Raw genomic sequence first — 27,500 nt, forward strand, 5'->3', positions numbered from 1 at the left:
AATCTGTAGAATCAAATTTAAATCTTATTTCAAGGTCTTTTAAAATTTTTGTTCTGGAAAATCTAGAAGAAATAATTATTTGTCTTTGTTAGAAATATAGCTTGGCCCAATTTGTTATATATTCTAACAAAGTGCAGATAGGATTTCAACCTATTTAAAACATGTCATCCAAATTCTAAAATTAATCTTAATCAGGAAAAATTACTAATGATGTTCCATAAATTATTTTTTTAGTTTTTTCAAAAAGATTCGAATTAGCCTGTTTTTCTCTTCCTTTTTTTTTGGAATTTTAAAGAGTCGAAATTGAAGATGAACTATGTTTCAAAATTAAATTTTCATTTTTTTCGTGTTTTCTCCTCTTTTAAACCGATCAATTAAGTGTTTTATTTCATCATTTATTCTCTACAAAAAAACCTTCCGCAAAAGGAATGACAGACAGAAATACCCATTTTTTATATATATAGAGATTTATTTATTAAAGCTATATTGAGCAAATTGGCTATTTGCGGCAATTTATTTAAGTGTGTATCGAAATAGTAGCCCTTCGCATTAAATAGTACCCAAGAAGTAGCTCTTGGTTTCAAAAAGGTTGGTGACCCCTGTCATAGAAAATTAATCATGCATTATTTTATCAAGTTTACTTTGATACCCATTTACGGTTGTTGTTGAGCATTATCTATTGTTATATCTATGTAAATGTTTACTTATTTTACTTAGCAAATACTGCAATACAATCTAAAAAACCCTATCTTAGGACTATCCATTTACAGAAGATATTTTTTTACAACTTTATGTCACAATTAAAAACATGTGATGTCACCTTAACCATAAAGTTTACAAGCACGGTCTAAAGTACAAACACGTATTTTGAGAAAACTGCCTGAATCTGCCCATGTGTCACAAGTTCATAAAATAAGACGATGCCAAGTCGCCAATGTGTAGAACACGGGTGTCAAACTCATGGCCTTAGGGGCGAAATCTGGCCCGCCACATTATTTAATGTGGCCCACAAAAGCCTGGAAATATTATGCGTTAATAAAATGCTTAACCTTTTATTACTAAATATATTTGTGGAGAGGTGGAGCACGCTGGAGCCTGGCCCAAAATGGCGGCGAGGAGGCGGAGAATGTGAGCGAGCGACGAGGCGTGCCGGGAGCGACGCCACAAGCGAGATCAGGTGCGTGGATCGTGCACCTGGACACCATTTATGAATCCTTTCGCACTGTTAAAAGGGGCGGCAGCTGTGAACGTGAGGAGGAGTGGTGGAGAAACGAGGAAGGAACGAGAGGGAGACGCAAGAGAACAAACAGCGCATGCAACAAGGAAGAGAGCGACAGCGAGAGGCAGCCGCAAAAGACGTGGACGGCTGAAAAGCGACACAGAGGAGCGAGCAGTGAGAGCGCGGACGGCTGAAAAGCAACCCGCAAAAGACGGGAGCGACGCCACAAGCAAGATCAGGTGCGTGGATCGCGCACCTGGACACAATTTATGAATCCTTTCGCACTGTTAAAAGGGGCGGCAGCTGTGAACGTGAGGAGGAGTGGTGGAGAAACGAGGAAGGAACGAGAGGGAGACGCAAGAGAACAAACAGCGCATGCAACAAGGAAGAGAGCGACAGCGAGAGGCAGCCGCAAAAGACGTGGACGGCTGAAAAGCGACACAGAGGAGCGAGCAGTGAGAGCGCGGACGGCTGAAAAGCAACCCGCAAAAGACGGGAGCGACGCCACAAGCAAGATCAGGTGCGTGGATCGCGCACCTGGACACAATTTATGAATCCTTTCGCACTGTTAAAAGGGGCGGCAGCTGTGAACGTGAGGAGGAGTGGTGGAGAAACGAGGAAGGAACGAGAGGGAGACGCAAGAGAACAAACAGCGCATGCAACAAGGAAGAGAGCGACAGCGAGAGCGCGGACGGCTGAAAAGCAACCCGCAAAAGACTTTTCTTGTTTGCATAAATAAAGAAGTCTACACCTGCTCGCGTTATGTCCTTCCTTGGTGGTCCTGGGAACCCGCACGACGGCATGAATCCGTCACAATATTTATTTCCCTTTCGACATTAAAAATCATGTACTGCATGCAATTGCATATCTTTTAAAATTCCATATCATAAAACTCAAAATATTATATTATCATGTATTCCAAAAATATGTTTTAAGCATTTCACCAATCTCGCGCATTTTGCAAATTATACGTCATTTCCATTGAGCGCAAGCAATTTGCATATCGCAAGATGAGATTTAAGACGAGATTTTGTGGATGGTTCAGTCAGTAACCCTACATTATTATATTTTATAAATAGTAAACCAAGTTGTGGTAGTAGTTTAGTCGTGTATGTACACTGTATAGTGGTTAGGGTTAGGGTTGGACTGATTTGAGGGCAATACTCAGTTATATTGTCCCGACTACAAATGAATAGATTTACATAAGTATTTAATAAATTATTTTGACACCAAAAACATGTATTTGCGCCCATTGATTCGCAAAATGTGAACCACACATTATTCAAATATATAGCTGGAAGCAATTCGCAAAAAGATTGCGCATTATACAAATTTGCAAAATGCGGTTGCGCATTTTGCACATTGCTCACATTGGTATTGTGCAACACTCTATCTTTCCTCATCCACGAATCTTTCATCCTTGCTCAAATTAATGGGGAACTCGTCGCTTTCTCGGTCCGAATTGCACTTGCTACTGGTGGCGATGATTATAAATAAATGATAAATGGGTCGTACTTGTATAGCGCTTTTCTACCTTCAAGGTACTCAAAGCGCTTTGACACTACTTCCACATTTACCCATTCACACACTGATGGAGGGAGCTGCCATGCAAGGCGCTAACCAGCACCCATCAGGAGCAAGGGTGAAGTGTCTTGCTCAGGACACAACGGACGTGACCAGGTTGGTACTAGGTGGGGATTGAACCAGGGACCCTCGCGTTGAGCACGGCCACTCTACCACTGCGCCACGCCGTAAACAATGTGAGGAGTCCCTGCTTAGGATGCTGCCCCCGTGACCCGACCTCGGATAAGGACGAAGTTAGATGGATGGATGGATGTGAGGAGCCCTACAACCGGTGACGTCACGCGCACATAGTCTGCTACTTCCGGTACAGGCAAGGCTTTTTTATTAGCGACCAAAAGTTGCGAACTTTATTGTCAATGTTCTCTACTAATTCCTTTCAGCAAAAATATGGCAATATCGCGAAATGATCAAGTATGACACATAGAATGCACCTGCTATCTCCGTTTAAATAAGAAAACCTCATTTCAGTAGGCCTTTAAACGGTTCCAATTCTAGTAAAAATGTGTTGTGTGTGTTTTACACTTGATTCAGCTCATCATTGTAGTAATTATGACACAAATAAACTTTGGCGCCATTACGTATTTACTTTTTGGAAGACGTGAACACGTGACACAGCCCGGAAGTGTTGCACACGGTGCGTTGGCGGACGCAAGCTATCATTAAACTAAAGCATGACTTACTTGAGTCTTGTGGGATGCCAAGGAAGCTGTCCGTTCTTTCCTATCCCCAGGTCCGGACACACAGCGACGATGGCGTTCAGAATTCGCGACATGTTGGCCAGACTCTACTATGGCTGTCCTCGCGCGGGTTGTCTCTCTCGGAAGTGACGTAATCGACGCGCATGCGTGGACTGATCTAATCTTCCGGCACCGAGCAACTGTTGTAAATAATCGTCTACTTTTATACAAGCAAACCTTTTCCAGGCGTTTTAGGCTCACATTAGGGACATTCACCTTAATTATATAAACATAGACGCGTAACGACATCATTTTTTACGTCTTCTAGTTCCGTCCCAGGGTTCTCTCGGTGTAACACGTGTTAGCTTCTTGCTAACTATGAAGATGAACAAACAACCAAACATCCTGTTGACAGGTAACACACAAACTACTTTTCTTACGTTTTCTTCTTGTTTTGTGACTGCTGGGGATAACACAACACTTATACGACTGTTGCATCTTCACACATTATGAGGCGCAAGTTCCCCGGACAGGACAGAAAAACAAACATAAAAGACGTCAGCAAGGAAGGACAAAAACTGGATTTCCCAGCCAAAAATGGCAGTTTTGGAAAGTCAGCCAAACGAGATGTAGAGTGTTCAAGCGAGCGACATTGCAAGGGAAGATGAGAAAAAAAAATGGTGAAAAAAGGCAACTCGTTTTTGATTGATTGATTGATTGAAACTTTTATAAGTGTTGTAAGCACAATACTCCCGTCCAGAGGCAAAACCTAGTAACTCACTTCTAGCTGATTTTGAGAAAACAAAGGAAAACCAATCCATCTTGATGCTGTCTTACAAAGATCTACAGAGTCATCAAACGTATAGATGTTTTCTTGAGCTTTCATTTTCTTGCCGATTGAGCCATGGATTGAATCTGCTCTCATGAACGTGTGCCCTTTCTCCAGATATTTTATCATAATCTCGGTTGGGCCCCATTCTGCGTTTGCACATTGGGCAAGAGCCGTGCACTGCGTCCAGTTTTTATTTTGACCTCCACAGTTATCTGCCCAGAAGAGTATGCAAGGGGAAGAATCAAAAACAATACATTTAATGAAGGTGCTTGCAACGTCCTGGGTCAATCTTCCAAATATCCCCTCGTGCCATAATATCACATAATCAGGTTGACCGTCGGCTCCCATTCATGCAAATGTGTCATTAAAGACAATAAGGCGACTGACAAAGAAGCTCCGATTGGTCCCTTGAGATACTAGGTTTTTCTGTTGTATCTACGCGGTTATGTGGTAGTTGCTAGGTCCTGCCATGCGCGTAACAGCTTACTTACGGAACAAATTACAATATCGCATACACTAATGTAAAGCATATCACCTAGGAACTCCAAAATTATTATCAGCTCAGTTTTGACCAAAATTGAGTTACTGGGTTTTGCCTTTGGACGGGAGAATACCAATGGCGCGCAATTTGCAAAATGCGCAAACGCATTTTGCAAATTTCATGTCAAATCAAATCAAATGTTTATTGGATTCATCACTATACAGCGGTGGTTCTTAACCTTGTTAGAGGTATCGAACCCCGCCAGTTTCATATGCGAATTCACCGAACCCTTCTTTAGTGAAAAATAAAATGCATTTTCTTAATTTGTGGGCGGCATAGCTCGGTTGGTAGAGCGGCCGTGCCAGCAACTTCAGGGTTGCAGGTTCGATTCCCGCTTCCGCCATCCTAGTCGCTGCCGTTGTGTCCTTGGGCAAGACACTTTACCCACCTGCTCCCAGTGCCATCCACACTGGTTTAAATGTAACTTAGATATTGGGTTTCACTATGTGAAGCGCTTTGAGTCACTAGAGAAAAGCGCTATATAAATATAATTCACTTCACTTCACAATTTAATGATGTTACTATATTGAAGAAATACTAATAAATATATATATTACAAACATAAAATTACAGGAAAGTACATATGATCCCATTTTTACATCTCAATGTGCAACATGTGAATATTTTAGTGGGACCTAAATGCGATATCTGAAAGGGGTGCAAATTATTTCCAACCCCACCTTGTACAGAGCTCATGAAAAACAATGTTGTTGTTTTTTGTCAATGTAAATGTGCCAAAACACTTATATTAGAAAATAATCTCATGGAAATGATTGCTGTCGTTTGATTATGATAATAAAACATTGAACTTGTTATTTAGTCAGGTTTGGACGGAGGCTCCGTCGAACCCCTGAAGCCGACTGACCAACCCCTAGGGTTCGATCGAACCCAGGTTAAGAACCACTGCTATACAGTGTACATCCATGACAGAACTACTGACTAAACTACTAGCACAACTTGGTTTACTATTTATAAAATATAATAATGTAGGGTTACCTGGAACTTGAAATAGGCCACCCGGCCTGAATCCACACTTTGTAGTGGTTTAGTCAGTAGTTCTGTCGTGGATGTACACTGTATAGTGATGAATCCAATAAACATTTGATTTGATTTGACATTAAATTTGCAAAATGCGGTTGTGCATTTTGCAACAGTAGTAGATTGCACAGAGCGGATAAAGTTTGATCACATTACGCCTGTACTGGCTCACCTGCACTGGCTTCCTGTGCACTTAAGATGTGACTTTAAGGTTTTACTACTTACGTATAAAATACTACACGGTCTAGCTCCGTCCTATCTTGCCGATTGTATTGTACCATATGTCCCGGCAAGAAATCTGCGTTCAAAGGACTCCGGCTTATTAGTGATTCCCAAAGCCCAAAAAAAGTCTGCGGGCTATAGAGCTTTTTCATTTCGGGCTCCAGTACTCTGGAATGCCCTCCCGGTAACAGTTCGAGATGCCACCTCAGTAGAAGCATTTAAGTCTCACCTTAAAACTCATTTGTATACTCTAGCCTTTAAATAGACTCCCTTTTTAGACCAGTTGATCTGCCGTTTCTTTTCTTTTTCTTCTATGTCCCACTCTCCTTTGTGGAGGGGGTCCGGTCCGATCCGGTGGCCATGTACTGCTTGCCTGTGTATCGGCTGGGGACATCTCTGCGCTGCTGATCCGCCTCCGCTTGGGATGGTTTCCTGCTGGCTCCGCTGTGAACGGGACTCTCGCTGCTGTGTTGGATCCGCTTTGGACTGGACTCTCGCGACTGTGTTGGATCCATTATGGATTGAACTTTCACAGTATCATGTTAGACCCGCTCGACATCCATTGCTTTCCTCCTCTCCAAGGTTCTCATAGTCATCATTGTCACCGACGTCCCACTGGGTCATTATTGTCACCGATGTCCCACTGGGTGTGAGTTTTCCTTGCCCTTATGTGGGCCTACCGAGGATGTCGTAGTGGTTTGTGCAGCCCTTTGAGACACTAGTGATTTAGGGCTATATAAGTAAACATTGATTGATTGATTGATTGATTGATTTTTAAAGGCCTACTGAAATGAGATGTTCTTATTTAAACGGGGATATCAGGTGCATTCTATGTGTCATACTTGATAATTTTGCGATATTGCCTTATTTTTGCTGAAAGGATTTAGTAGAGAACATCGACGATAAAGTTCGCAACTTTTGGTCGCTAATAAAAAAGCCTTGCCTGTACCGGAAGTAGCAGACGACGTGCGTGTGACGTCACGGGTTGTGGAGCTCCTCACATCCTCACATTGTTTACAATCATAGCCACCAGCAGCGAGAGCGATTCGGACCAAGAAAGCAACGATTTCCTCATTAATTTGAGCGAGGATGAAAGATTCGTGGATGAGGATAGTGAGAGTGAAGGACTAGAAAAAAGAAAAAAAAAAAGGCGAGGGCAGTGGGAGCGATTCAGATGTTATTAGACACATTTACTATTTCCCCAACATTTTTAGTTCGGTTTGATTTTTTTAACTGTCACTACTCAAAAATATTAAGGAATTAAATTTAATGGTGTTTATTGATGGTATTATTTACTTATTTAAAGGTACAAATTAAATCTTGCATTCTGAAAATTTTGTGGGGGGGAGAAATAGACATGCAGGAAATAATGGATTAAGTTGCAAGTGGTAAACGTTGATTTAGTGAAACGAAAAGCAATGTAAAAATGCATCAAAATACATAAATGAAAGATGTATCAATAATAAATTTTTAATCGAGTCATATGTCCTGAATCGTAATCAAATCTTGAGGTGGCCAAAAATTCCCACTTCTGGGGGGAAGTATTTTATGTATTTTGTTTTACCATAACAACAGGGTTGTCGTGTGTTTGTGTGTGCGTGCGTGCGTGTGTGTGACAGACACCTGAAGTTGACCTAGAGATTTTCTTTAAAAACCGCCAACAATACTTTGTTTACGTTCTCTAGCCTGTGTAATAACAAAGCACTGTGTCCATTTTATTTGGGTAAGCACTCCATTTATGTCACCATAGCTTTGCTCCAAGTTCCACGTTGGCAGCGTGACCAAGTCAAGCCAACCCTCACTCTCTCGGCTTCTGTCAGCCGCTCCAACGTCTCAGCTCCTCTTTCCAAATCACAAATATTCATTCACCACACGATTCGTCACAATGTTCAATGCATGATTGCGCTCGTCAATTGATGCTGACTTCCTCCTGCAGGAACACCTGGCGTTGGAAAAACCACCCTGGGAAAGGAGCTTGCTCAGCGGACAGGACTGACTTACGTTAACATCGGTGATCTGGCTAAAGAAGGTGAAACAAGTGCTTACTTTATGCTACTTAAAAGGGTACTACTGTAAATTGAAGTGACAACTTCATGACGGTCGTACGTACGTTTCTACAGGCTGTGGATACTTTAGCAACACACGTAATTGATGCCAGGTAACAGTTCATGTAAAAAGTGCCAACTTTTACTCTGCAGACTGATTGATGTGCACATGAAAGTGTAATCTGACTCATGTGAGCAGGCTACTGTATAAACACATTTTTTATAAGTAGGGATATTCGATAATATCGGTAGTCCGATATCGGCAGATAAATGCTTTAAAATGTAATATCGGAAATTATTGGTATCGGTTTCAAAAAGTAAAATGTATGACTTTTTGTAACGCCTCTGTGTACACGGACGTAGGGATAAGTACAGAGTGCCAATAAACCTTAAAGGCACTTCCTTTTCATGCCGGCCGAGTCACATAATATCTACGGCTTTTCACACACACAAGTGAATGCAAGGCATACTTGGTCAACAGCCATACAGGTCACACTGAAGGTGGCCGTATAAACAACGTTAACACTGTTACAAAAATATGCGCCACACTGTGAACTCACACCAAACAAGAATGACAAACACATTTCGGGAGAACATCCGCACCGTAACACAACATAAACACAACACAACAAATACCCAGAACCCTTTGCAGCATTAACTCTTCCAGGACGCTTTGGTCAACAGCCATACAGGTCACACTGAAGGTGGCCGTATAAACAACGTTAACACTGTTACAAAAATATGCGCCACACTGTGAACTCACACCAAACAAGAATGACAAACACATTTCGGGAGAACATCCGCACCGTAACACAACATAAACACAACACAACAAATACCCAGAACCCTTTGCAGCATTAACTCTTCCAGGACGCTACAATATACACTCCCCGCCGCCCCCACCTCAACCACGCCCACCTCAGCATCGTGATGCTCTCCCAGGGAGAGCATGTCCCACATTCCGAGCTGCTGTTAGGAGGCATGTTAAAAAAAATTATGTACTTTTTTGACTTCAATAATAAATATGGCAGTGCCATGTTGGCATTTTTTTACATAACTTGACTTGATTTATTTTGGAAAACCTTGTTACATTGTTTAATGCATCCAACAAAATGAGGCATAATAATAATGTGTTAATCCCACGACTATATATATCGGTATAGGTAATTAAGAGTTGGACAATATTGGGATATCGGCAAAAAAGCCATTATCAGACATCTCTAGTTATAAGTTACAATTATTTTTAGGGCTGTCAAAGTTAACAAGATAATAACGTATTAACTATAAGTTCCTTTAACGGCAAACATTATTTTTAATGCACGATTAATGTTTTTGATCCTCGGCCCGCTCCGTAGCTTGGAGAAAAGTGCAATACCGCCACAAGCTGGGAAATAGCGAGCAGAACTGCACAAAGAAAGGGGGACCCGATGGAAATCTCAGATCCATAGCCGTGACAAGTCGTGCTCCGGACAAGACAAGAACATTTGACTTTCAATCGCCGTGAGACGACATTGGAGCGAATGGCGGCCATTGCTGCTTGTAGAGAGGAGGATCTTCACAGATTAAAGTTGATTGCATTATTAAAATAAAATGTCGATTGTTACTCAAACTGGTTTAGTATAGCAGAAACGGTCACTTTGATCGGTCAAAACATCTTTTCTCATACCAATCACACACGTCCAGTTGGCGGCTTCACAATAATAGCGCTACGCTTCATATCTGGTCCAACCAACAAAACAACGAAAAATCGACTCACAATACAATCATGCTATTCTGTGATATTTCTACCTAAATAAGTGTTTTCTGGCAGATTGAAATGAAGTGTATTGTAATGGCAGCGGCGATATGAAGGAAAAAGACTGTCTATGAACAATCGCGTCGTCTTTTTTTGCAACCACTGAGACTAGGTTTAATAGAGCAGGCATGCCAGCTACTGCCCTCTGCAGCCCACATCGGGTAATTACACTTCACTACACAATATCAGTGGCCTTGTGGTTAGAGTGTCCGCCCTGAGATCGGTAGGTCGTGAGTTCAAACCCCGGCCGAGTCATACCAAAGACAATAAAAATGAGACCCATTACCTCCCTGCTTGGCACTCAGCATCAAGGCTTGGAATTGGGGGTTGAATTACTAAATGATTCCCGGGCGCGGCCACCGCTGCTGCTCACAGCTCCCCTGTGGGTTAAATGCAGAGGATAATTTCACCGCACCAAGTGTGTGTGTGACAATCATTGGCGCTATAACTTTAAGATAGATTGATTGATTGATTGATTGATTGGTCTATCTATCTATCCCGATTGGTCTCCCAAAGCTTTGGTAATAAAATATCAAAATGAGAGACTCTGCCAGGGATTCATTTATAACCAGCTTATGTGTCATCGAAAGAACATGGGAGAGACCGGCAGTTTAAATTCCCAGCAGAGGAACGCCTGGTCCAATGCAACGATAGATAGATAGATAGATAGATGGATAGATAGATAGATTGATTGATTGATTGGTGTATCGTTGGTGATAAAATATCAAAATGAGCAACTCTGCCTGGGATTCATTTATAACCAGCCTATGTGTCATCGAAAGAACTTGGGAGAGACCGGCAGTTTAAATTCCCAGCAGAGGAACGCCTGGTCCAACGATAGATAGATAGATAGATGGATGGATGGATAGTACTTTATTGATTCCTTCAGGAGAGTTCCCTCAGGAAAATTACATTTTTACCATCGCTATTCTTTTATAACCTGTTCTGATTGATAGTGCGATATTACAGAATCTTTAACAGGCTAAATATTACATTTTATTAAGAAGTAGGTAGAGAGAAGGTTAAGACATTGTCATGCAGAGATAAGAATGCCATTCAGGCTAAATATTATTATTTTTTTAATAAGTAGGTAGAGGGAAGGTTAACACATTGTCATGCAGAGATAAGAATGCCATTAACTTGTACAACATGAAAAGTACAGAATATCAGAAACATTTATTCAGGCAGAAAAAAATATCACCTAACATCTTTGATCGTTACAATCCACATTTTGTGTTATCAATACGTATCTAAACATGGAAGTGTAGCTCCTCTCCTTTAAATGCAGGTGCTCCTACAGCAGGACTACAAATTCTGTATTCCTACAAAATACAAACTCTGGTGAGACACCAACTAACGCACTGCAGGTATTATTTTTTAATTCTCTTTAAAAGCGTGTTTGTGACCTTTTTATGTTGAGCTGTTTCAAAAAGCATCATGTTTTAAAAAATGTCATTAAAGCAAGTTAATTGTCCGGTCATGGCATATCAAAACTTATTACTAATTTTATGGATTTGATCGTACCTTTGTTTTTAGTAGGAAAGCCAGGCATCTCTTAGTACATGAGACCCCCAGGATGTCACGTGTACACTTGCACAATACAACATTTCTACAAAAGAAGCATTGTTACAAGGTGATCTTTCTTCCAGGAGATCTGTATGATGGTTATGATGAGGAGTACAACTGCCCCATTCTGGATGAAGACCGGGTGAGTCACGTTTCAAATATCTGTTTGGAATAAAGCATGATGGAATTATTGTTTTCCTCTCAAACTTTGGCAAACTCGATTGCAACATTCATGGAGGGCAGAATCAAGTGTAGCCTTTATCACCTTTTGCAATAAGCAACAACATTTGGAACATATATTATCATTAATAACACAGATTTGCTTTTAAATGTACAAACCCTAAAACCAGTGAAGTTGGCATGTTGTGTAAATGGTAAATAAAAACAGAATACAATGATTTGCAAATCCTTTTCAACCTATATTCAATTGAAAAGACTGCAAAGACAAGATACTTAATGTTTGAAACTGCAAATATTACCTCATTTAAAACTTGATGCCTACAACATGTTTTAAAAAAGCTGTCACAAGTGGCAAAAAAGACTTGAGACAGTTGAGGAATGCCCATCAAACACTTATTTGGAACATCCCACAGGTGAACAGGCTATTTGGGAACAGGTGGGTGCCATGATTGGGTGTAAAAGCAGCTTCCTTGAAATGCTCAGTCATTCACAATCAAGGATGGGGCGAAGGTCACCACTTTGTGAACAAATGCACGTAAGCAATGATATTACGGACCTTCGATCCCTCAGGCGGTACCGCATCAAAAAGCGACATCGGTGTGTAAAGGATATCACCATATGGACTCAGGAACACTTCAGAAAACCACTATCAGTAACTATAGTTGATCGCTACATCTGTAAGTGCAAGTTAAAACTCTACTATGCAAAGGGAAAGCCATTTATCAACAACACCCAGAAACGCCGCCGGCTTACCTGGGCCTGAGCTCATCTAAAGTGGACTGATGTAACATGAAAAAGTGTTTTGTGGTCTGACGAGTCCACATTTAAAATTGTTTGTGGACATTGTGGACGTCGTGTTCTCCGGAACAATGAGGAAAACAACCATCTGGATTGTTCTCCGCACAAAGTTGAAAAGCCAGCATTTGTGATGGTATGGGGGTGTATTAGTGCCCAAGATATGGGTAACTTACACATCTGTGAAGGCACCATTAATGCTGAAAGTTACATACAGGTTTTGGAGCAACAGATATTGCCATCTAAGCAACGTTATCATGGCATACTTGCCAACCCTCCCGATTTTCCCGGGGGACTCCCCAATTTCAGTGCCCCTCCAGAAAATCTCCCGGGGCAACCATTCTCCCGAATTTCTCCCGATTTCCACCCGGACAGCAGTATTGGGGGTGTGCCTTAAAATGCCTTTAGCTTCCTCTCTCACCTGAAACCTTCACTCCATAACAGCCGCATGCTGTCCAGGCGTCCGCTTAGCACAGTCAGATAATGATGTAGCGTTGGACGGGTTTAACAATGGTCTTTACTCGAAGATGTCAAGAAATGCTGACACGTTGTATGATCTTTTAAATGGATTAATGATAACTTTAATTATAAGCACACACACACTCAAGTGAATCCAAGGCACACTTGGTCAACAGCCATACAGGTCACACTGAGGGTGGCCCTATAAACAACTTTAACACTGTTACAAATATGCGCCACATTGTGAACCCACACCAAACAAGAATGACAAACACATTTGCGAAGAACATCCGCACCGTAACACAACATAAACGCAACAGAACAAATACTTAGAAGCCCTTGCAGCACTAACTCTTCCGGGACGCTACTATAAAATCTGCGAGTTTTGGAGCTCAGTGCAGAACTGCACACACAACAAGAAGGAGGCGATGCAGAAGAACGAAGAAGAGACATGGCGACGACAAGTAAGAGGAAGAAATATGCTCGCAAGTTCAAAAATGATTGGAAAAAAGAATTTAATTTCCTCTAATACAGCTCGAAGGGAAAGGGGTATGCTGCCTGCAACTCAACCCCTAACCCACCCCGCCCCCTCAACCCCTCCCACCCCGGCCCCATCTCCCAAATTCGTAGGTCTCAAGTTTGGCAAGTATGGACGCCCCTACTTATTTCAGCAAGACAATGTTACAACAGTGTGGCTTCGTAGTAAGAGTGTGGGTACTAGACTGGAACTGCCTGTAGTCCAGACCTGTCTCCCATTGAAAATGTGTGGCGCATTATCAATCAACCAATCAATGTTTACTTATATAGCCCTAATGAAGCCTAAAATACCACAACGGAGACCCCGGATTGTTGAACAATTTAAGATGTACATCAGGCAAGAATGGGAAATAATTCCACTTCAAAAATGTGTCTCCTCAGTTCCCATGTAACACAGTTGTAAAAATGCCCCTGTGACAACTTTTTTGCAATGTGTTACTGCCAAGTTAGTGATTATTTGCCAAAAAAAAAAAAAGTTTCTCAGTTTGAACGTTAAGTATCTTGTCTTTGCAGTCTATTCAACTGAATATAGGTTGAAAAGGATTTGCTAATCATTGTATTCTGTTTTTATTTACCATTTACACAATGTGCCAAATTCACTGGTTTTGGGTTTCATCATAAAACATTTGGTTGGCGTTTTTAAAGAAAATATATGCATCATTGCCAGTCAAAAATGATCATGACATCATATATATGATGCTGTTATATTTTCCACGCCCCTAACGTAACATATAGATAGATAGATAGATAGATAGATAGTACTTTATTGATTCCTTCAGGAGAGTTCCTTCAGGAAAATTATATATATATTATATATATATTATATATATATTAAACATATATTGTACAGTGGCACTCTGGGGGAAACCCTGAGATACTGTATGCCATATCTTCCTGCCAATCCTAACGTGTGTGCCTGTTCTGATGGTTCAGGTGGTGGATGAGCTCGAAGAGAAGATGGTGCTGGGCGGAGTGATTGTGGACTACCACGGCTGTGATCTGTTCCCCGAGCGCTGGTTCCACATTGTGTTTGTCCTGCGCACAGACAACACTCAGCTGTACACGCGTCTTGAGAGCAGGTACCCGCCAGCGTCACCTTCCTGTCAGACACTTAAAACTATGGGATTGGCTGCTCTGAGAATTAAACTACTGTATTTTCTGGATTATGAGACACACCCGCTAGATTTCAGAAGAAAAAAAAAATGTTTCATTGAATTAGTTGCATTGGACTATAAGCCGCATGTATACTGTATAGGTAGTGGAATGAGTTATTTATACAGAAATATTCTGCAAATATTTTTTTACTTACTTTAATTGTGTCCAAACACGGCAGTAAAACGGCTGAGCAAACAAAACATAACTCATGGACCCACTAGCTGCGCAAGCTGTATCTCCAATCAGCTAAACAGACTCAATAACTCCACGGTGACGTTTTGGTGAATTTACTGAGGAATTTGTGAAAGTGAAACAACACAAAAAGAATGCCATTGTAAGTTAATAGTGCTAACGCAGACAGTCATAAACCTGATAGCATATTAGCTAATGCTAACCACGCTAACTTGATTACGATAGCACGTAAGACAGCACAAATGGGACACTTAAGTCAGTAGGAATTGTTTTAGTTATATGGTAAAACTTACAAACATTGGTAGAAGCGATTAGTGAAGAACCCGTACGTGTAGAAACGCTATGGACGGCTTGACGACTTAACGGCACTTCTACGACCAGACACTCCTAAACCTGTTAGCATGTTAGCTCATGCTAACAACGCTACCTTGACTACGATAGCACGTTCAAATATGCCTGAAAACACTCTTACAGACATTACACATGGGACACTTTAGTCAGTAGGAATTGTTTTAGTATATTGTAAAACTTACAAATATTGCTAGGAGCAACGAGTGAAGAACCCATACGTGTAGAAACGCGATGGACGGCTTGACGACCTAACAGCACTTCTACGTCCTGTTAGGTTCAAACACTGATGACGTCTATTAATCAGACAAGAAGCAAGGAATAATGCAGAGACATAGTTCAATTTAGCTCATGAGGAGAACGCATGGCGCTGCACACTTAATCACAGTCGCTACATTACGCTCTAAGGTTCAGCTCCCGCGTCCCTCTATTTATTCAGGAGTTCCAGAGTCAACATCACTGAGGCCGCCTCTAAAAGGGGAGTGGTCACATATATTATGAAAAGCAGGTCCAGGACGCACAATACTTGGTGGAATGTGCAGGGGCCTTGTGATTTCGCCTTGTCTCCGCTTCGTCTGCGTGCTGTCATCATATCTTCATTGAGGTCTTTGAAGTCCTTGGCTGTTAGCGGGCTAAAACAAAGATAACATCTGCGGCTGAGGCCACCCCTCAGACAAGAAGTTTTGTCCTTGCACAGATAGAAAAAATGCAGTTTGAGCACAATAGCTAATAACTATAGCAACGGACTTAAAGCATACTAAAGTTGTGTGATAATATATATACATGATTATTCTAACAGTCCAGACACTCGTAAACCTGTTAGCATATTAGCTAATGCTAACCACGCTACCTTGACTACGGTAGCACGTACAAATATGCACAAAATCACTCCTACGGACATCACACATGGGACACTTTAGTCAGTAGGAATTGTTTTAGTTGTATTGTAAAACTTACAAATGTTGCGAGGAGCGATGAGTGAAGAACCCATACATGTAGGAACGCGTTGGACGGCTCGACGACCTAACAGCACTTCTACGTCCAGTTGAAAGCACTAAATGGAAAAACATAGGGCGTACTCCACAAAAACATGGTGCCACAGCACAAACAATATCGTTGTTTTTTATACTATTTGCATTATGAAAGTCAGCAGGGGAAAATACCTAAATTAGCTGCACAATTTAATAGGCCACTGGGTTCAAAGCGTAGGAAAAACGTTGCGACCTATAGTGTGGAATTTACGGTACATCTTAGGGCTGGACAATGAATTGAACTTAAGTTTCAATTTCCATAATGGCATCACACAACTATGAAAATATAATATCCATGCATCCATTTCCTACCGTCAGGAAGTAAAAGTTGAACGGGAACATTATTGTTTTTACGCTTGTTTCCTTGGATGTGTGTCACTTTAAACACACTCAACTAAACACGTTGCAATATTTGAGCATTATATTTAGAGATGTCCGATAATGGCTGTTTTGCTTAACTTGTAATTACCAATTCCGATATCAACCGATGTATTTACAGTTGTGGAATTAACACATTATTATGCCTAATTTTGTTGTGATGCCCCGCTGGACGCATTAAACAAGGTTTTCCAAAATAAATCACCTCTAGTTATGGAAAAAAGTGTCAACATGGCACTGCCATATTTATTATTGAGGTCACAAAGTGCATTTTTTTTTTTAACATGCCTCAAAACAGCAGCTTGGAATTTGGGACATGCTCTTTCTGAGATAATCCTGACACCCACAACAACTATGGGAAATACTATACTTTGACTTTCACTAAGTGCATTATTTTTTTTATTTTTTTTTAACACACCTCAAAACAACAGCTACAAAAACAATGAAGGCACACAGCTTCAGTCCAGAGTAGACTAGAGCGGTGGGTCTCAACCTTTTTTCAGTGATGTACCCCCTGTGAACATTTTTTTAATTAAAATACTCCCTAATCAGAGCAAACCATTTTTGGTTGAAAAAAAGAGATAAAGAAGTAAAATACAGCAATATGTCCTCAGTTTCTGATTTTTTTAATTGTATAACTGTGCAAAATATTGCTCATTTGTAGTGGTGTTTCTTGAGCTATTTGGAAAAAAAGATATTAAAAAAAAAAAGTAAAAACTTGTTGAAAAATAAACAAGTGATTCAATTATAAATAAAGATTTCTACACATAGAAGTAATCATCAACTTAAAGTGTCCTCTTTGGGGATTGCAATAGAGATCCATCTGGATTCATGAACTTAATTCAAAACATTTCTGCACCAAAAAAGAAGTCTTTAACATCAATATTTATGGAACATGTCCACAAAAAATCTAGCTGTCCCTACTGAATATTGCATTGTTGCATTTCTTTTCTCAGTTTATGAACTTACATTCATATTTTGTTGAAGTATTATTCAATAAATATATTTATAAAGGATTTTTGAATTGTTGCTATTTTTAAAATATTTTAAGGGGTATGCGTACCCCCATTTGAGAACCACTGTACTAGAGTAACAAAGTAAAAAAATATATACATACTGTATAACAGGAAATTATAAACTGGACTCAATCTGTTCTGTTCTAACATATTTGTATGAGTAACACAAATGTGCTGCAAGCTAGTGGTGAGTGCTTGAAGTGGCCTAGCTGACAAAAAGGTGAATGAGCGACATGTCATGGGATCTGAGCCAAGGATGTCGTTGTGGCTTGTGCAGCCCTTTGAGACACTTCTGGTTAAGGGCTCTATAAATAAACTCTGATTGATTGATTTATAATGGCATCATTCTGGCAGAGGCTACACCGGCAGGAAGCTGCAGGAAAATGTGCAGTGTGAAATCTTCCAGAGCATCTACGAGGAGGCTAGGGAGGCCTACAAAGAGGAAATCGTTCACCAACTGCCCAGCAACACTCCCCAGGACCTGGACAACAACCTGGACCAGATCCTGCAGTGGACTGACCAGTGGATCAAAGAGCACAACTAGCCTTATGTATGTCAAATATCTTTTATATGTCAGGAAATAAATACCTACAATATCCAAATACTCTTATCAACATCTATCAGATATCCAATAATTAAATCCATCCATCCATCCATTTTCTACCGCTTATTCCCTTCGGGGTCGCGGGGGGCGCTGGAGCCTATCTCAGCTGCTTTAGGGCGGAAGGTGGATTACAACCTGGACAAGTCGCTACCTCATCACAGGGCCAACACAGATAGACAGACAACATTCACACACCAGGGCCAATCAACCTATTCCCAGGTGCTTGTCTTTGGAGGAAGACATGCAGTCATAACATGCAAACTCCATACAGAAAGACCCCGAGCTGGTGATCAAACCCAGCTCCTTCGAATCGTGAGGCACATTCACTAACCCCTGTACCACCATGCTGCCCTGTTAATGTTAATATTTTTTGATATACTATCAATATATTATTAATATTTTTATATATTGTCAATATGTTAATATTTAGTAATATACTGTTAATATGTGTTAATATTTTTAATATAATGTGTTAATATATGTTCATATTTTTTCATATACTGTTGATATAAGGTTAATATTTTTTTAATAATATCTGGTAGTATATGTTAATAATTTTTAATATAATGTTTTCAATATACTGTTAATATATTTATATAATGTGTTAATATAATGTTAATATTTTTAATATACTATATGTTAATATTTTTTATACTGTCAATATGTTAATATTTTTTGATATAATGTGTTAATATATGTTTATATAATGTTAATATACAGTTAATTTGTGTTAATATTTTTGATGTCTTTAATATGCTGTTAATGTGTTAATATATAATATGTTAATATTTTTTTAATATATTGTTAACATATGTTGATGTTATTATTTTTAATATACTGTTAATATAATGTGTTAATATATGTTTATATAATGTTAATATACAGTTAATATGTGTAAATATTTTTGATGTCTTTAATATACTGTTAATGTGTTAATATATAATATGTTAATATTTTTTTAATATACTGTTAACATGTTGATTTTTGTATTTTTAATATACTGTTAATATAATGTATTAATATATGTTAATATTTTTAATATAATGTTAATATTTTTTAATATAATGTGTTGATATTATATGTTAACATTTTTTATTTACTGTTAATGTGTATTAATATAATTGTAATATACTGTTATGTGTTACCATAATGTTAATATTTTTAATATACTGTTAATATAATGTTATTGTTTTTAATATATTGTTAATATAATGTGTTAATATAATATATTCATATTATATGTTAATATAATGTTAATATTTTTAATATGTGTTAATATAATTCCAATATGTGTTAATAGAATATGTTAATATATGGTAATAAAATGTGTTAATATGATATTTTACTAAAGGGTAAGATAAAATGTTAACATATATAATTAACACATACTATTATAGAATAGAATAAAAAGTACTTTATTGATCCCTGAGGGAAATTCAGCACCACAGTTTGCTCACAATAGACAATAATAATAATAAATAATATACAACATATATATATATATATAATATATGAATAATATAAATATATTCTACATATAAGTGCAGTCAAGAAGGAACGTGCATTATACAGTCTGATGGCTGTCGGTATGAAGGATAATGTTAATATTGTTTTAATATAACGTGTTAATATCATTTTAATATAGAATATGTTAAAATAAGCTAATATGTTAATATAATGTTGATATTTTGTAATATACTGTTAACATAATGTGTTCATTTATGTTAATATATTATTATTTTTAAATATAATGTGTTAATATAATTTTAATATCATGTTAATATAATTTTAATATATGTTAATATAATGTTTTTTGCATGGTCAGATAAGTCATGCACTTGTTTGCAGTTCATGTCATGTTTCTGTCAAAGTGGAAGGAAGGAAGATGTTTCATTAGAAAGGAAGGTGGTGGGCTACTTGAAAGGAAGGTGGTGGGCCACATGAAAGGAGGTGGTCCACATGAAAGGAGGTGGTGGATGGTGGTCCACATGAAACAATGTGGTGGGTCTCCTACCACCGGGCCCGATTGGTACCGGGCTGCAGAATAATTTTTTATCATTATTTTTCTATTTTATTAAATCAACATAAAAAAAAACACACACAAGATACTCTTACAATGATTGCACCAACCCCAAAAAACACCCTTTTTTATGCCAAAAAAAAAAAGCGCTTTGAGTCACCTTCACATCGAGAGGAGCCAGATGAGGTGGTTCGGGCATCTGGTCAGGATGCCACCCGAACGCCTCCCGAGGGAGGTGTTTAGGGCACGTCCAACCGGTAGGAGGCCACGGGGAAGACCCGGGACACGTTGGGAAGACTATGTCTCCCGGCTGGCCTGGGAACGCCTCGGGATCCCCCGGGAAGAGCTAGACGAAGTGGCTGGGGAGAGGGAAGTCTGGGTTTCCCTGCTTAGGCTGTTGCCCCCGCGACCCGACCTCAGATAAGCGGAAGATGATGGATGGAGTCACTAGAGAAAAAGCGCTATATAAATATAATTCACTTCGAAATTGGGTTTCACTATGTGAAGCGCTTTGAGTTACTAGAGAAAAGCGCTATATAAATATAATTCACTTCACTTCACCATTGATTTTAATTATTTAATATTTTTGAGTAATTACAGTGAAAAGTTTAATAAAATCCCACTAAATATATTAGAGATCCGAAAGGTTCCCCACTCATAAAGTGATACATTTTTATATATTTTTTTTTTTTTTTTACTTTTAACACTTAAATTTCAAGATCAACTTCCGATATATCTGTTGATTTTAAGTTCGAACTATTATTTTGTTCTTTTATGCACTTTTGTCAAAACGTTGATGTTTTTATATGGCAGCCACACAGCATATGCAATATTTTTTCCACATAAAACATTTTAAAGTGATAATTTTTAAGTAATAATTCATTATGACACAGGGTTTTTTTTTTGTCTTTTTTTTTTTTTACAATGGAAAAAAAAGAAAGACAAAAAGAACAAAAAAAACTGCCTGCATGGCAGCTTTTACCATGAATTGATTAACGTGGACCCCGACTTAAGCAAGTTGAAAAACGTATTCCACTTCTTTTAAATGTTTTTTTATTTATTTTTGCAACGCTATCAATTTTGCAATTTTTGTAGAATGTGTGGTGGGCCTGTAAATGATAAGCTGCGGGCCGCAAATGGCCCCCGGGCCGCACTTTGGACACCCCTGAAGTAAGGCGTTTATCATTGGGCAATTTGGCGTGACAGCCCCTCTAATGCTTGAAGGACCTTAAAGCAGCCCACACAGCTGCCTGTTTTAAAAGCATAATAATTGGCTGATTGTCATTGGTGAAAAATAACGGTGAGGAAAAAATATTAGCATTTCAGCATGCTAACCTCTCAAGCTATTTTTGCTTCGCTAATTTTGCAGCTGTAACCCTTAAGAGTCGTATAACTTGGTATTGCTTCCGGGGGGGAAGGTTTTTGTAGGAAGTGTCACGCCAAATTTATTCCGGGGGGAAGGTTTTTGTAAGGGGAAAAAAATTGGCGTGACAGCGGGAAGAAATTTGGCGTGACAGCGCCATTGTCAATGCGTGCTCATGCCACCGCCGTCCGGCAGGTGGCGGTCACGCACCACGTGCTGCTTGACTCATCGGCAATATAGAAGAAAAAGACAAAGAAGGAAGTGTCAACACTTTTTATAAACATGTTCTTCACGCCGAGTTCAAGGACTAAGTTTGGAAATACCTTGAATAAAGGTACGTGCTTCTTTAATAGCGCTTTATAGAACAAATTATGTCACGCTTCTAACCTTCATTGGTTACAGAAGAGGAAATTTAGCGAATTAAAACCTTTTTTAAGAGAGCATTTGTTTCTCCAACGGGACTGTGCTGAAGAAATGCTTGTTATTACTACATTAATTCTATAAAGTTATTTACAAAGTTGTTCATTAAAGTCAGTTTTCTTCGGTGTTCTACTTACGGTGGCCGGCAGGGACACATGCGCAGTAACGTCTTAACACAAATGATCCAAAAACAGAAGACAATCATTCGACGGAGATATATTTTTATTGCCAAAATACCGGAATCACACAAACGCCACAGGATCAAAAGCAGATATTTGGAATATTCAAAGAAAGAAAAATGCCAACACTGCATACAAGTAGACGGAAGGAAACCTTGATTGGTTAAGCGACCAGGAAGTTGGCCGATCTACCCGGATGTCAGCCTAGCTACCCGGATGTGAGTGGCGCTTTAAAAACAAAAAAATACTTTAATAACCGTATAATTTAACATTCCAAATAAATGTTATCAAGTATTCTCATAAAATAAGAACTAACATAAACATAAAGGTGTAACAAATACACACAAACTAATAAAGCAAGAAATATAACATGTGCGAGTGAAAACACTAAACTAAAAGCAAATATCAGGCTATACATTTATTTTCTATTTGGTGATCTTTTTAGAATGTTTTTAGAGTGTGGAATTTTGGTTTTCTTTTGTCATTACTGGTGAATTGTACACAAAGGAAGTCAGCCTAGCTACCAAAATGTGAGTCATGCTACCAGGAAGTTAGCGGAGGGACCAGGAAGTTAGCCAGTCCAACAGGAAGTTACCCGGGCTACCGGGAAGTTACTTGGGCTAACAGGAAGTTAACAGAGCTACCAGGAAGTGAGTTAAGCTACCAGGAAGTTAGCAGAGCTACCAGGAAGTTATCAGATCTAACAAAAAGTTAGCAGAGCTAGCAGGAAGTCAGCCTGGCTACCAGAATGTGAGTCGAGATACCAGCAAGGAAGTTACCCGGGCTACCAGGAAGTTGGCAGAGAGACCAGGAAGTTAGCAGAGCTTCCAGGAAGGTACCCGGGCTACCAAGAAGTTACCTGACTTACCAGGAAGTTAGCGGAGCTAACAAAAATTTAGCGGAACTACCAGGAAGCGAGTTTAGCTACCAGGAAGTTAGCAGAGCTACCAGGAAGTTAGCAGAACTAGCAAGAAGTTAGCAGAGCAAGCAGGAAGTCAGCCTAGCTACCAGAATGTGAGTCGAGCTACCGGGAAGTTAGCAGGGCTAACAGGAAGTTACCCAGGCTACCAAGAAGTTAGCGGCAAGACCAGGAAGTTAGCAGAGCTAACAGGAAGTTACCCGGTCGAACAGGAAGGTACCCAGTCCACCAGGAAGTTACCTGAGCTACCAGGAAGTTAGCAGAGTTAGGAGGAAGTTACCCTGGCTACCAGGAAGTTACCTGAGCTACCAAAGTTAGCAGGACTACCAGGAAGTTAGCAGAGCTAGCAGGAAGGTAGCAGATCTACCAGGAAGTGACTAAAGCTGCCAGGAAGTTAGAAGAGCTACCAGGAATTTGGCAGAGTTAGCAAGAAGTTAGCAGAGCTAGCAGGAAGTCACCCAAGCTACCAGAATGTGAGTCGAGTTACCAGGAAGTTAGCAGGATTACCAGGACTATGGCGGAGAAACCAGGATGTTGACAAAGCTACCAGGAAGTTAGCAGAGCTACCAGGAAGTTCCCCGATCTACCAGGTAGGTACCCGGGCCACCAGGATGTCAGTCGAGCTACCAGGAAGTTCCCTGAGCTACCAGGAAGTTAGCAGAGCTACCAGGAATTTCAACCTGTGTACCAGGAAGTTAGCAGAGAGACCAGGAAGTTGACAAAGCTACCAGGAAGTTAGCAGCGCTACCAGGAATTTATCTGGTCTACCAGGAAGTTAGCGGAGAAACCAGGAAGTTGACAAAGCTACCAGGAAGTTACCCGGTCTACCAGAAATTTACCTGGGTTACCAGGATGTCAGTCGAGCTACCAGGAAGATACCTGCGCTACCATGAAGTTAGCAGAGCAACCAGGAAGTTACTCGTTCTACTAGGAAGTTTGCGGAGCTACCATAGTTTGCAGGATTATCAGGAAGTTAGCGAAGCTACCAGGAAGTTAGAGGAACCGTCAGGATGTGAGTTGAACTACCAGGAAGTTAGTGGAGCGAGCAAGAAGTCAGCCTAGCCACCAGAATGTGAGTAGAGCTACCAGGAAGTTAGCCAGACCACCAGGAAGTTAGCGGAGCTACCAGGAAGTTAGATGAGCTACCAAAGTTAGCAGGACTACCAGGAAGTTACCTGGGCTACCAGCATGTGAGTTGAGCTGCCAGGAAGTTAGCGGAGATAGCAGGAAGTGAGCGGACTACCAGGATGTCAGTTTAGCTACCAGGAAATTAGCAGAGCTACCAGGAAGTTAGCAGAGCTACCAGGAATTTAGTGGAGCCACCAGAATGTGAGTTGAGTTACAAGGACGTTAGCTAGGCTACCAGGAAGTTAGCAGAGCTACCAGGAAGTTCCTTGTTCTACCAGGAAGTTTGCGGAGCTACCATAGTTTGCAGGATTATCAGGAAGTTAGTGGAGCTACCAGTCTGTGATTTGAGTTACAAAGAAGTTAGCAAGGCTACCAGGGTGTTAGCAGAGCTACTAGGAAGTTAGCGGAGCTAGCAGGAAGTCAGTCTAGCTACCGGAATGTGAGTCGAGCTACCAGGAAGTTAGCCAGACTACCAGGAAGTTAGCGGCGCTACCAGGAAGTTACCCAAGAAACCAGGAAGTTGACAAAGCTACCAGGAAGTTAGAAGAGCTACCAAAGTTAGCAGGACTACCAGGAAGTTAGCGGAGCTACCAGGAAGTTACCCAAGAAACCAGGAAGTTGACAAATCTACCAGGAAGTTAGAAGAGCTAACAAAGTTAGCAGGACTACCAGGAAGTTAGCAGAGCTACCAGGATGTGAGTTTAGCTACCAGGAAGTTAGCAAAGCTACCAGGAAGTTAGTGGAGCTACCAGGAAGTTAGCGCAGCTACCAGGAAGTTAGTGGAGCAACCAGAATGTGAGTTGAGCTACAAAGAATTTAGCCAGGCTACCAGGATGTTAGCAGAGCTACCAGGAAGCTAGTGGAGCTACCAGGAAGTTAGTGGAGCTACCAGAATGTGAGGTGAGCTACCAGGAAGTTAGTGGAGCTACCAGGAAATTAGCGGAGCTACCAGGAAGTTAGCAGAGCTACCGTGAAGTTAGTGGAGCTACCAGGATGTGAGTTGAGCTACAAGGAAGTTAGCAGAGCTACCAGAATGTGAGGTGAGCTACAAGGAAGTTAGCAGAGCTACCAGAATGTGAGGTGAGCTACCAGGAAGTTAGCCAGGCTACCAGGACTTAGCAGAGAGACCAGGAAGTTGACAAAGCTACCAGGAAGTTAGCAGCACTACAAGGAAGTTACCCGGGCTACCAGATTGTCAGTCAAGCTACCAGGAAGTTAGCAGAGATACCAGGAAGTTACCTGGGCTACCAGGAAGTTACCTGAGATACCAGGAAGTTAGCGGAGTTACCAGAAAGTTAGTAGGACTACCAAAGTTAGCAGGACTACCAGGAAGTTACCTGAGATACCAGGAAGTTACCTGGGCTACCAGGAAGTTAGCAGAGCTACCAGGAAGTTAGCAAAGTTACCAGGAAGTTACCTGGGCTACCAGGAAGTAAGCAAAGCTGCCAGGAAGTTGGTGGAGCTAGCAGGAAGTTAGCGTAGTGACTCGGGGTGCGAGTGGTAAGTGAGATTAGTAATTAAACACACAGACAGACACACACGCACACAAACACACACACACACACACACACACACACACACACAAATACACACAAACAAACACACACTGAAAGTGGTTCCTTGACTATGTGTGGTACAGGTGGTGTGTTCCTGGAGGCGCCATGCTGGTAATGAGCAGTCCTTCCTGTCCTCACCTGTCACCTGCAGCGTGTGGCAAGTCTCTCCAATCCCGACTGGAAGCAAGACCCTGAAGGCATCCAGGTCACTGACATTCAGGGCGTGGTCAATATGACATCATCATGTAGTCATCCAGGTCACTGACATTCAGGGCGTGGTCAATATGACATCACCACGTAGCATGCATAGATGCCGGTCTTTCTTGATAAGAAGGCTAACAGAGTTAGCATTTAAACACACACCTGTGTCATTAGTGATCAGAATGGCTCTATGTTCCAGTTCTTAGTGTACAATGTGAGACAACACAGACCCGTGTCATTAGTGATCAGAATGATTCTATATTCCAGTTCTTAGTGTACAATGTGAGACAACACACACCTATGTCATTAGTGATCAGAATGATTCTATGTTCCAGTTCTCTGTGTGCAATGTGAGACAACACACACCTATGTCATCAGTGATCAGAATGATTCTATGTTCCATTTCTATGTGTACAATGTGACACAACACTGTTCTATGTCATTACTGATCAGAATGATTCTATGTTCCAGTTCTTAGTTTGCAAATTGAGACTACACACACCTATGTCATTAGTGATCAGAATTGTGCTATGTTCCAGTTCTTAGTGTACAATGTGAGACAACACAGACCCGTGTCATTAGTGATCAGAATGATTCTATGTTCCAGTTCTTAGTGTGCAATGTGAGACAACACACACCTATGTCATCAGTGATCAGAATGATTCTATGTTCCAGTTCTATGTGTACAATGTGAGACAACACTGTTTTATGTCATTAGTGATCAGAATGATTCTATGTTCCAGTTCATAGTGTGCAATGTGAGACAACACTGACTTGTGTCATTAGTGATCAGAATGATTCTATGTTCCAGTTCTTAGTGTGCAATGTGAGACAACACACACCTATGTCATCAGTGATCAGAATGATTCTATGTTCCAGTTCTATGTGTACAATGTGAGACAACACTGTTTTATGTCATTAGTGATCAGAATGATTCTATGTTCCAGTTCTTAGTGTGCAATGTGAGACAACACTGACTTGTGTCATTAGTGATCAGAATGATTCTATGTTCCAGTTCCTAGTGTGCAATGTGAGACAACACACACCTATGTAATTAGTGATCAGAATGGTTCTATGTTCCAGTTCTTAGTGTACAATGTGAGACAACACAGACCTGTGTCATTAGTGATCAGAATGATTCTATGTTCCAGTTCTTAGTGTACAATGTGAGACATCACAGACCCGTGTCATTAGTGATCAGAATGATTCTATGTTCCAGTTCTTAGTGTACAATGTGAGACATCACAGACCCGTGTCATTAGTGATCAGAATGGTTCTATGTTCCAGTTCTTAGTGTACAATGTGAGACAACACTGTTCTATGTCATTAGTGATCAGAATGATTCTATGTCCCAGTTCTTAGTGTAAAATGTGAGCCAACACACACCCATGTTGTTAGTGATCAGAATAATTATATGTTCCAGTACTTAGGTCTTAGTGTTCAATGTGAGCCAGACAGTGTATGTACTGTAGTTGTACTAACACGCATGAAGTGCATTGT

The 27,500-nt window shown here is 40.3% G+C and overlaps 3 protein-coding genes across 5 annotated transcripts in view; 2 read left to right on the forward strand and 1 right to left on the reverse strand.

The window, feature by feature from the left end:
- The window catches only part of dhfr (dihydrofolate reductase), a 13,665-nt gene extending 10,023 nt beyond the window's left edge, over positions 1 to 3,642 (reverse strand). Inside the window, exon 1 of the mRNA XM_061896570.1 lies at positions 3,484 to 3,642. Within this exon, the coding sequence (XP_061752554.1) occupies positions 3,484 to 3,575 (92 nt within the window). The 5' untranslated portion in view covers positions 3,576 to 3,642. The remainder of the gene's footprint in view (positions 1 to 3,483) is intronic.
- ak6 (adenylate kinase 6) lies at positions 3,618 to 18,212 on the forward strand. Its single transcript, XM_061896583.1, has 5 exons — positions 3,618 to 3,895; positions 8,050 to 8,142; positions 11,603 to 11,661; positions 14,424 to 14,569; positions 17,965 to 18,212. The coding sequence occupies exons 1-5, from the start codon at positions 3,859 to 3,861 to the stop codon at positions 18,152 to 18,154; spliced, it is 525 nt and encodes a 174-aa protein (XP_061752567.1). The 5' UTR covers positions 3,618 to 3,858; the 3' UTR covers positions 18,155 to 18,212.
- Positions 18,213 to 21,775: 3,563 nt separating this feature from the next.
- The window catches only part of ydjc (YdjC chitooligosaccharide deacetylase homolog), a 28,376-nt gene continuing 22,651 nt past the window's right edge, over positions 21,776 to 27,500 (forward strand). For 2 of the 3 annotated variants that reach the window (XM_061896601.1, XM_061896591.1), the window contains exons 1-2: positions 21,776 to 21,931; positions 25,883 to 26,004. The gene's annotated coding sequence lies outside the window, so the exon portion shown is untranslated. Of the gene's footprint in view, positions 21,932 to 25,612; positions 25,744 to 25,882; positions 26,005 to 27,500 lie in introns of those variants that run through there. The other variant, XM_061896610.1, reaches the window with a different exon arrangement.

Source organism: Nerophis ophidion, linkage group LG01 (assembly GCF_033978795.1).
Source record: "Nerophis ophidion isolate RoL-2023_Sa linkage group LG01, RoL_Noph_v1.0, whole genome shotgun sequence".
Lineage (NCBI taxonomy): Eukaryota > Metazoa > Chordata > Actinopteri > Syngnathiformes > Syngnathidae > Nerophis > Nerophis ophidion.